The sequence below is a fragment of the Vipera ursinii genome, assembly GCF_947247035.1.
Source record: "Vipera ursinii genome assembly, chromosome: 16".
NCBI lineage: Eukaryota > Metazoa > Chordata > Lepidosauria > Squamata > Viperidae > Vipera > Vipera ursinii.
The window spans coordinates 7,713,385-7,724,889 of NC_139529.1; the positions used below are offsets into that span (position 1 = coordinate 7,713,385).

The 11,505-nt window shown below is 40.1% G+C and overlaps 1 protein-coding gene across 5 annotated transcripts in view; it reads left to right on the plus strand.

Moving 5' to 3' along the window:
* RALGPS1 (Ral GEF with PH domain and SH3 binding motif 1) overlaps nucleotides 1–11,505 on the plus strand; it is a 92,541-nt gene that overhangs the window by 26,545 nt on the left and 54,491 nt on the right. For all 5 annotated transcript variants that reach the window (XR_014493914.1, XM_083375110.1, XM_083375113.1 and 2 more), the window contains 4 exons: nucleotides 2,377–2,460; nucleotides 3,830–3,919; nucleotides 4,807–4,899; nucleotides 10,316–10,442. Coding sequence is in view for 4 of the 5 variants with exons in the window: in XM_083375110.1 (XP_083231236.1) it covers nucleotides 2,377–2,460; nucleotides 3,830–3,919; nucleotides 4,807–4,899; nucleotides 10,316–10,442 (394 nt within the window). In the remaining variant the exon portion in view is untranslated. The remainder of the gene's footprint in view (nucleotides 1–2,376; nucleotides 2,461–3,829; nucleotides 3,920–4,806; nucleotides 4,900–10,315; nucleotides 10,443–11,505) is intronic.

Here is an 11,505-nt window from a genome sequence, read left to right on the forward strand (position 1 = left end):
GATGGATGGATGGATGGAGAGACAGGTTGAGTGCATGATAGATAGATGAATAGATAGATGATAGATAGATAGATAGATAGATAGATAGATAGATAGATAGATAGATAGATATGGATGGATAGATGGATGGAGAGACAGGTTGAGTGCATGATAGATGAATAGATAGATGATAGATGGATAGATAGATGATAGATAGATAGATAGATAGAGATAGATAGATAGATAGATGATAGATAGATAGATAGATGATAGATAGATAGAAAGATAGATAGATAGATAGATAGATAGATAGATAGATAGATAGATAGATAGATAGATAGATAGATAGATAATGGTGGGTAGGTGTGTAGATAGATAAATAGATGATAAATCAATAGATGACAGGATGGATGGATGGATGGATGGATGGATGGATAGATGGATGTTGTCCTTAACACAGAATAAGGAACTCTCTTTCTTACACATATTGGTAGGTTCTATTAGAATATTAAGAATAATATTAATATTATTGTTCCATTAAAGCCTCTTCCTCAGAAAAAGAATGTCAATTTAAAATGCATTTTCCGGGCAGAAATACGATTTTTTTTCTTAGTTCATATGGATTGAAATGATCGATGCTTTGACCGATAACTTACACGTTTTTTGTTCCCCCCCCTATTTTTGCTCCTTCTGATTTCATTGACATTGTCACATATAGCAGAAGTAACAATCAATATGCTGTAGAAATGTTTGATGTTTCTTACTTTAATTTTATGAGTATCTTTCCACCTTATATGCCGGGCAGCATATCAATATAATACATGATTATGGTTGTTGGCGGATTCAGCCAGATGTTTAGGCTGGATGTGGCATTTTTATCAACATATTATCTTCATCGTCCTCACCAGCACCAGCACCATTAACTTGGGGAAATTTAGCAGCTTCGTAGAGAACGTGTGTTCAGTAAAGCATTTTCCTGCCACTGAAGCTGAGAGAAGAATTATTACCCTGACGGTATCCTAATAAAAACTACAAATCTAATTTCTGTGTCTGTCAGAGGCTTCTCCTTATCTCTGTTTCAGAATAAATAAATGTTTGCAAAAAGATTGTTTGCCTCTCCACTCTAATACGAAGCGTAGTACCGGAATTCACATCAGAGGCTTTATAGAGTGAAAAATAGCTGAATGGATTTTACAGATATTATTTCTGTTTACTTTCAGCCTCAGCGCATTCAGACCTCGGCAAATTTATTCTCATTACCCTTGTCTTGTTTAGTGAGTGTTTATATAACAAATATTATAGAGTACAAAAAAGACTACGGTGGGCTAAATAAAAATAAACTCATTTAAGTTGCTCGCCTTGTGGCAGTGAATTGCTTAGCTCAGGGGGGCGATAGAAGCAATAAATCTCTTTTCTCATGAGATATCTTTCTTGCAGTAAGTAAGAGGGAGAAGTCGGTCAGTGAAATTTCCCTGGCTTTTATAAGGGGTGTGCAAAGCACACAGCAGAGGCACTGTGGGCAAGCTGGGTTAACACCAGCATCAACCTTCAAAGCCAGCTTATTGTAAATTATATGTCAGAGGCAGCAGAAGTAGCTGGTTCTTGGCTACGTCAAGAAATGGCTGGCCAAAAAGATTAGACATTTTATTTGTTTCTTGATTTATAAAGCCCTCCATCTCACAGCTGCGCTTCTTGGCGTGTACGACAACCTGGTCGGTGTGAGTTTGTTCTGTAGTTCTCCACCTCTGGCTTTCAATTGTGGCTCCCACAAAACACATCCCCGTATTCTCTTTCTTAGATTCAGGCTGTTAGTAGACATTTTAAGTTTTTTGAAATAAATGGAAGAGCCCATTTTGACTCAACTTTTTACTAAGCTCGGTCAATTGAGGCTCAATCCAATCTGATGAAGTTACCTAGTTGGGCAATGAAATGTCCGCAAGAAAACCACCCAGCTCAGAGAGCACCCAGGACCCCACAGTTCAACCCTGAGCTACAAATATTCTCTTTTAAGTCTTTCTTTTCTTCAAAAAACTGACTACAGGTTCTAGGAAGCAGCCAAATGTTTTGTCCGCAAGTTCCCATTTTGTTCGGATTATGCAAATTCAGCGCCCTTCCTGTACCGATTCTTCACTGTCTAATAGGGAAGTGAGCCAAAGCAGAACTTGTGTCTGTATTGCAGACATAACTAAACTTAAGTGCCTTTAGCATCACCGTTTAAATTCCACAGGATGGTGCGGAGGAATTTTTTTTATTTCTCTTGGTCTGTCTGTTGTCTCTGACACTGTCAAGTGAAATACGTTATTTCTTTTCTTTTTTGGCCGGGGGGGGGGGGAGCCACGAGCATTTATTTTTTTTTAATTAACACCATGTCGTTATATATATATATATATATTTTAGGAACTTGCAAGCTGTGGATGGAATAAGAAAGAAAAACACATCCTCGCCCCAAACGTTGTTGCCTTTACGAGGAGATTCAACCAGGTAACAGGAATTTTGTTTTGTTTCGAAACACCCATTGAAAAGAGCGTTGCCCCTCCAACAAAAAGCCTTGCCTGTTTGTAAGTTTTGTTTTTTGTTTAGCTTTTAAAAAGAAAAAAAAAGGAGTATCAATCCGAGGCAATTACTGACATTCTTGTTGTCAATAAGTTGTCGGAACACTTTCTCCCTTGCTCACACAACCGTGTGTCTGTTTGAAATTTACAGGTGTAGATAATTTTTTTTTAAAAAAGTAGTTTCCTGGCCGGGCTTGAGAATTCTGCAGACTTGTCCTTATTTACGAAATCTGCAGATTTGTGATCAATTATTCAGTTCACTAAAAATCCTAGAAAAAAAAAGAAAGAAAGAAAGAAAGAAGGAAGGAAGGAAGGAAGGAAGGAAGGAAGGAAGGAAGGAAGGAAGGAAGGAAGGAAGGAAGGAAGGAAGGGCTGAAGTGATACTGAATCCAGCTGAGCAAACTAATATGAACAGCTATTTTTAATGAGCAGAGGGATATAAATACAGACTTGAAATAGCTCCATTTGTAACTAATTTACATTCTGCATTAGGCACTTAAAGAGCAGTGGGTTTACATTGGTGCTTGTAGTGAACCTAAACAATTAGGATTTGTAGAGGAGTTTGGTATTTTCCCAGGCTGCAAAGCACTTGCATCTCACATTATTATAAGAAGGCATGCTATTAGGCAGATCAGCTGCCTGAACTATTTAGCGCTGTATTTAATCCACAATTTGCACTTTAAATTGATGCAACCATGCTAGATAATATAACGGCTCTCTCCATCCCTGATGATACACAGTTAGTCCTCGACTTACAACAATTTGTTTAGTGACCGTTTGAAGTTGCAACGGCACCGAAAAAGCGAGTTAACAACCGATCAGAATTCAGACGCTTGGCAACTGACTCGTATTTATGACGGTTGCAGAAACTTTGGGCTCAAGCGTGGCTGTAAATTGAAGACTGCGCCCATATCACTCTGGCCCCTTTAATTTTGGTTAATTTGGCTACGATTCTCTCTCTCTCTCTCTCTCTCTCATATATATATATATATATATATATATATATATGTGTGTGTGTGTGTGTGTGTGTGTGTGTGTGTGTGTGTGTGTTTTCTGAGGTTTTCGCAGGTGTTTGTATGTGGATCTTTGGTTATTCGGGTTTTTCCCCGCGTAGAACTAAAGGTGTAGGAGATATATATATATATATATATATATATATATATATATATATATATATATATATATATATATATATATATATATATACCAATTTATGCTACCTGCTTTGCCTGTTTTGTTCCATCATCTTAAACAAGGTTTTAGTTTTTTAACTCTTTGAAATTGTCTCATTCTTTTAGGTCAGTTTCTGGGTGGTACGAGAAATTTTAACAGCACAGACCTTAAAAATAAGGGCGGAGATCCTCAGCCACTTTGTCAAAATAGCAAAGGTGAGTTTGGGATGTTACATCTTATTCTTTCTCAAAATGTTTCTTTTTCCTTTTTGGCATCAATCCTGCCTTCTTTGATACTCCTGGGCGGGGGGGGGGGAGTATATTTTTAGGAACTAGGGAGGATTTATTTCTCTCTTTATGGTATCCCACCTCAACGCAACCTGACAGGAACTTGACGTGAGATAAGTTGAGCAGAGAGACAGCAGCTCTTCCAAACTCACCGTTAAAATCTTCCCAGGTCCCAAACTTTACATCAGAGCCACCACACGCACTTTGTTTTTTAAAAGGAATAGAATAGAATAGAATAGAATAGAATAGAATAGAATAGAATAGAATAGAATAGAATAGAATAGAATAGAATAGAATAGAATAGAATAGAATAGAATAGAATAGAAAGAATAGAATAGAATAGAATAGAATAGAAAGAATAGAATAGAATAGAATAGAATAGAATAGAATAGAATAATAGAATAGAATAGAATAGAATAGAATAGAATAGAATAGAATAGAATAATAGAATAGAATAATAACTTTATTCTCACTTTGAATGTACACTAATCGGCATACATTAAGCCTGGAGATGCTTAAATACCTGAGCTGGGAATGCTGAGTTTTCTAATTTGCTTAAAACTCTCTTGAAAAGTCTTCGAAATGAACCGAGTAACGGGATCCTCCGGTTTCTGACATCTGGTCTTTACATTTTGTAAGTTTCACATCAAACTAAGGTCGAGTCTTTTGACTGTTCTGTAATTTACAGTAGGAATCGCAAGCGTCTGGAACAGCAATTATTTTCTTGAATGGTCTGCAGCATTCCCAACCCAGATGGAAAACTGATGGCATTTTGCTCTTTTTTTTAATTCCTTCCCCCCCCTCCCTTTCCTCAGAAACTTCTAGAACTGAACAACCTTCATTCTCTCATGTCTGTGGTATCAGCTCTGCAAAGTGCGCCCATTTTCAGGTTGACGAAAACCTGGGCAGTAAGTTATTCTGAATTTTATTTATCTATTTATTTACTTATTGTGCCTATCGCCCCGTCCTAAAAACCCTGCATCTGGGATAGCATCCAAAAAGATCCTTTTATTTTTTTTCCCGCTACATCAGAAATGGGCTAGTGCCAGGTAGTCCTTGACTTACGACCACAGTTGACCCCTTAAAATGCTAAGCAAGACATTTGTTAAGTTAACTTTGCCACATTTTTTAAGTGAATCCCTGCAGTTGTCAAATCAGCAACCTGGTTGTTATCTGACTTCCCCCCCCCCCCATTGACTTGGCTTGTCAGAAGGATGCCAAAGGGGATCACGTGACCCACCCAGGGCCTGCGACCGTCATAAATATGAATCGGTTGCCAGGTGTCTGGATTTTGATCACATGACCCTGGGGCTGCTGTAACGGTCGTAAGAGTGAAAAACGGTCATAAGTTCCTTTTCCCAGTGCTGTTGTAACTTCAAACAGTCCCTAAACAAACGGTGTTCAGTTGAGAACCACCCGGATAGAAGAAATGTGTATAAAACGGTCCCTAAATGAACTTTTGTAAGTCGAGGATGACCTGAATTCTGTTTTTCTAAAAGAAAAGCTTCACCTTAGCTTCAGTTCTGGGAGTTATGACAGAAGCTGAGTTGGAGAACTTTGCCCGCGGTGTTTACAAATACATAAAAATTACATCCTAATGTTTCATAACCGGCTGGTGGAAACAGCAGCCGTGATTTAAGACAGGATTCATAAAGCTACTTGCAATCCAGCTGCGCTGAGGAGGTCTTAAGTATTTCATAAATAAAATGAAAATAAATAGAGCCTAGCTCCCTGTTTAATTGCTGTTGCTCAAGGCATGTATATTTGCTTTCGGTCACATTTTCCACTAAACATTACTCATTGTGTTTCTTTGCACAACTCCTCCTGCAGTTTAATTAAATCTCTGCCACGTGACGTAAGTTGCTTCCCTGCTCCCGGCATTCCAGCTGCTCACGTTAGGGGGAAAAAGAAAAAGCTGCTGTTTGGGGAAAAATGCGTTTTTGTAAGTTCTTGCTGTTTGAAAAACCCACTTCACCTTTAAGTCCCATTTTTCAGAGCCGTTGTAACGTTGAATGGCCTCTCCGTGAATTGATATAAGTCGGGGACCAGTCTGGGACTAATTTGACATCGGCTGACTTGCGGGAATAAGCTCTCTTTGAACCAGTAGCGTACCCTTTGTAACGTGGGAGAAATGTGGTTGCGTTGACAAGATTGACTTCAGGGCTCCGTCGCCCATGCAGGTTAAATTATGTAACTTCTTGCATCCCGGCTAATAGTGACTCACCACTTTATTTAATACACAGGATGGGCACATTAAAAGCCATTGTATAGATAATTACGAGCCATACTGGAAGAGGCAGTGTTGCCTGTTTCCATCCATTGCTTCTTCTCCTTCCCTCAGGTGCTTTGGGGTATAGGTTGACCCCCTCTTCTTCTCTAGGGCAGCTTCCCAAATATTCCTGCAACCGTCTTCCATAGGTTTTAGCCCCCAGACCCCGAATCATCTTTCTTGTTCTTCTCTGCACTCTTTCCAGAGTCTCAACCTCTTTTTTGTATCCTGGTGGCCAGAATTGGACATCAATCAACATGTCAGACTTGAGTCCAATATTTTGGTCATTGCAGTTGGAAGGATCCTTCCTTCCTTCCTTCCTTCCTTCCTTCCTTCCTTCCTTCCTTCCTTCCTTCCTTCCTTCCTTCCTTCCTTCCTTCCTTCCACAATACACCGTTTAAACTTACAGGATGCTAAACACATCTCGTTTGATTTTTTTTGCTAGCCAGGAAGGGGGTTGCGTAAAGAGGGATTTGGGAGCAATTCGGAGTTGGTTAATCTTTTATCTGCATTTTATATTTTCTCAGGACAGGAAACAATAGATTAGAAGCAGAGTTTCTGTACTTGAAACTGCAGTGTCGGATTTTTATTTTATTTTATTATTTTTTTAGTTCTAAGAAATACCGTCCCAAAATAGTAAATAAAGAATACGTTTATTGAGTCTGCCGTGGGAGTTTCAAAGTTTTCAGAATCTTTGGAGCAGAATCGTCCCGTTCTTCACTTGGGTGGATTTTGCTTCTGCATCTGTAAAGCTACGTTTCTGCAGATCGTATTGTATGAATTGCATTAAAAAAAGAAGAAGAAGAAGAATGCATCGGGATCATCATGTGCAAATTGGCACAGTAGAGGCTGTCCATTTAGTAACAGTTCAAAGTTATAACAGCTCTGGAAAAAAGTGGCTTAAGACCGTTTTTCTAAGTTACCACCTTTGCAGCATCCCCCATGATCACGTGATCAGAATTCAGACGATTGGCAACTGACTCACATTTATGACAGTCACAGCATCCTGGGTCACATGATCCCTTTTTGCAACCTTCTGTCAAGCCAAGTCAACGGGGAAGCCGGATCCACTTAACCACCTTATTAACTATCTTAAAAACTGCAGTGATTCACTTAATAGTGGTGGGAAGTGTCATAAAGTGGGGGCAAAACTCACTTAACAACATAAATTTTGGGCTCACTTGTCATAAGTCAAGGACCATCTGCCCCATCTCTGGCAGCTCTGGCTGAGCTTTTTTTTTCTTTTTTTTTTCCTTTAAGGGAAAACCCTTCTAACATCTTATGAAATGCATGCTGTTATTGGTTTCCCGAACATTTTTCCAAATGTATACAAAATTAATGCAACATAAGCCATTGATTCAGTTCTGTTTTTAGCTGCGGTGAGTCGTCGTTGCAAAACATTTTCCTAGCGGAAATAAATGGATGCAGCATCAGAAACTGAGTTAAATTCCTATTATTATTATTCCTTTATTGCAAAACATCAGAAAAGGAAAAAATTCTCTCTTATTGCCATCTATAAAATAGAAAAGTCTGGGAAATGGTTTTTTTGTCCGGAAAATTGACTTAACTAATAAGAGCTCTAAGAAAACCCTAAAGTGGTGGTTAGCTGGTCATCGTTTATTGGTTATATTAGCAATATTTTCCCTCGTACATTGCAGAAATATTATTTTGGAGAGGACTTTCGTTAAAAAGATTGTTTAATGTGGTTGCATTTCTCTTCAAGATGCATTAGGGTATCTTTCTGTTTTTCTGTCCTTTTTTAAAACTTTTTTAAAGTCCTAGTGGCCCAGAGGGAGTCCACAAGAGATGTGTTGCTATGGAGTCCTGGTTGCCCTTTCGAGAACCAGTCTAATCGAGGTTAGATACGTTGAGGTCCCGCTTATGTGGACTTGGCCTTAAAAGCTGAGCTCTCGCTGAACCGTTCAAGCCATGGTTTTGACAGCGTGTTGCAGATCCAGCCAAACTTATTTGATAACAGCTTTTTGCGCGGAGAGGGAGAATTGCCTCAACTTAACTGCTGATCATCGGAAACATTCCATTCTTATGACATGAGGTAGCCTTTTTTTAAAAAAAAAAAGAAAAAAAAAGAGAGAGAGAGATACTTTCCAAGTATAATAAGATGGAGCCCATTCTTCACATCTGGAACCCAGCGAACGATGGCCTCAATTACGGAGAATAAAGAGCTAATAGCATCTTCGGTACAAGGGATAGTTTAATATTTTCCATTGGGTTTCTTAACAGTGTTTGGAAGGAGTTAGATTTATCTGGAAGGGAATAGCTGGCCTGTGGCAGGAAAGAATGACGTCTCCATGCAAGTAATGAATCGGAGTGGCACCTCCTTGGCTAGAAATGTCCATAGCTTGGCATAATAACAGAATGACAGAGTTGGAAGGGACCTCGGAGGTCTTCTAGTCCAACCCCTCCCGCTCAAGCAGGAGACCCTACTCCATTTCAGACAAAAGGCTGAGCAGTCTTCTTGAAGACCTCCAGCGATGCAGCACCCACAACTTCTGGAGGCAGGTTGTTCCACTGATTAGTTGTCCTCAGGATCAGGTGGTTTCTCCTTAATTCCAGGTTGCTTCTCTCCTTGGTTAGTTTCCATCTGTCGCTTCTTGTCCTGCCTTCAGGGGCTTTGGAGAAGAGCTTGACCCCCCTCTTCTTTGGGGCAGCCCCTCAGATATTGGAAGACTGCTATCATGTTCAACCCCTGGTCCTTCTTTTCACTAGACTGGAGACGCCCAATTCCTGCAACCGTTCTTCCTGCGTTTTACCCCCGTCATCTTTGTTGCAAGTTGACATTTCAGTTCGAATCCTAGGCAGTTCTATCAAAACTGTGTGAGAATAAGAACATGGGCCCAGATCTCTCCCCTCTCTTTCTAATCCAGTCTATCTTTTCTCCACCTGTTTCTTTCCCAGCCTCCTGGGCCCTCTTTTCCCCTTTAGCTTCCAGGTCTTTAATTTATGCATATATATATATATATATTAAAAAGAATGTTGTTCAGAAGTATCCTAAAGGAACTCGCTCCCTTGCATAAACATTGCCTGACATCATTGGGAGCCCAGTCAGTGTTCAGCCTCCATTGAAAATTCAGTAGGATTTTGCTAATCTGCAAGCAAGGACCCAATTCTAGCCATTACTGGACTCCTTCCCATCTTATTACTTCATCTCAAGACAATAATAAGATTAAAAAACCTCTTCTGTCTCTGTTATTAGCGACAAGGAGCTCAACTGCGTGTCATCTTTTGTTAACAAGGGACGGGAATGGCAACCTTTCAAGTATTTCTCAAAATTAAGTTGGGCGTCACTTTACTCAGAAGGCAACCATCCGACTTTTTCTTTCTTCTCCGATTAGGAAAGAGGATTGAATTAGGGAAGGCGTTCCTTAACTAGGAGCACATGGGACATTTCTCATGCTTTCAACATGTGCGTAACCCGTTTCAGGGCTGGGAAAAAAAATCATTGAAATGAGAGACGTAAACCAATTTTGATTGATCAGGTGTGTAAACTCACCGGGAAGGTTTTCAAGGCAATCTATGTTTTGTTTGGTTTTTCTCGGATTTGTGAGACTGCGCTACAAAGGGAACAAAAGCTCATGTGGCCCCAGGTTTATGTTGTTCAGGGAGACAGTTTTTAAGTGAATTTTGCTCCATTTTACGACATTTCCTTGCCAGGGTACTTTAACCGAATCATTGCAGTTGTTAAGCTAGCAGTTGTTCAGCGAATCGGGCTTCGCCATTGGCTTTGCTTGTCAGAAGTTTGCAAAAAAATGATCACGTGTCCCCTGGGACACACCGCCACCGTCATAAATACGAGTCGGTGGCCAAGCGTCTGAATTTCGATCACGTGACCACAGGGATGCCGCAACGGTCGCTAAGTGTGAAAAAGGGTCCCTTCCAACTCTGATATTCTGTTCTAAATCTCTCGATTGCTTTGCACGGCTCTAGCACGTTGCAAAGAAATAAAATGTAAAGGCAGGTAGGGATGTTTCCCTGCACTTTTAACCCTGTCTAAGGTGTAAACCTCATCCCCCTCTCTGCTTTTATTTCGTCTTCAGCTCTTGAATCGCAAGGACAAGACCACTTTTGAGAAGCTGGACTATTTAATGTCGAAGGAAGACAACTACAAGAGGATGCGGGAATACATCCGATGCTTGAAGATGGTGCCTTGCATTCCTTATTTGGGTAAGCTTTTAAATTGGGGTTTCTCCCCCGCCCCCTTATCTGATTCACTTGAGAACTGTGGCAAGAAAAGTCTTTAAACGGGACAAAGCTCCCTTAACCAATCTCTCACTTAGCAACGTAAAGTCTGGGCCGAGAACTATATACCATCCTCGGGATTCTTCCCAGAGAGCACAGCACAGGGCATTTAAATGTGTGGGAGGTGATGGCTTGGGTGAGTAAAAATGGGCCTTTGAGATTGTGGATCCACGTTTTTTTTAGCGTATCTTCTCCGTGAAGATCTGTTTGCAAGCTGAATGATTTAAAAGTGATATTATCCATTAGACTTTATCGCTGAAAATGGGCAAGGGGGCCTTTGTTAGTTCGTTTCCTGCTGTTTGGCCTGTACGCGATGCTGGCACGTCTCTTAACATGCCGTAGGTGTCTGTGTTTGTTTTGTGCTTTTCTGAACCACTGTTTTTAAGAAATGCTCCCTTGTCTTTACGAAAGCCGCGTCCTTTGAAGATAAAATCCTCGTGTTCGTGGTTCAGTGCTCCAATTAAGAGATTTGCTTCCCACCTGAGTGTAAATGGAAAGAAGCGTTGATTTCATTTGAGAAAAATTCGCTTTGCAGCCATCTTAGATTACTTTGCCGCTTTGGATCGGAAGGAAGCGTAAGGTTCAAGGAAAGCTGGGGGGAACAGTCGGGGTCCACCTACTGCTCCCTTCCTGAAAACCAGCCGGAGATGTGTTGACTTAATTGTTTAATTCTGCTGTTGCATTGATCATGGCAAGGGACAAGAAGAATTCCTGGATTTGCAACAGGAATGGGTTTTTTGTTTGTTTGTTTGTTTTAATGCAGAAATCGCAAGGAGAATGTTTAGGAGTCATTCTGGATAGCAAGATGGGTGGCTTATAAATTTAATAAATAAGTAAGGACTGAGGGGGTCCTTGGTGCTCTCAGAGCTTGGTTGTTTTCTTGCAGATGTTTCATTACCCAACTAGATAGATAGATAGATAGATAGATAGATAGATAGATAGATAGATAGATAGATTTTTTTTCTGATTTATGAACTTTATTATTTTG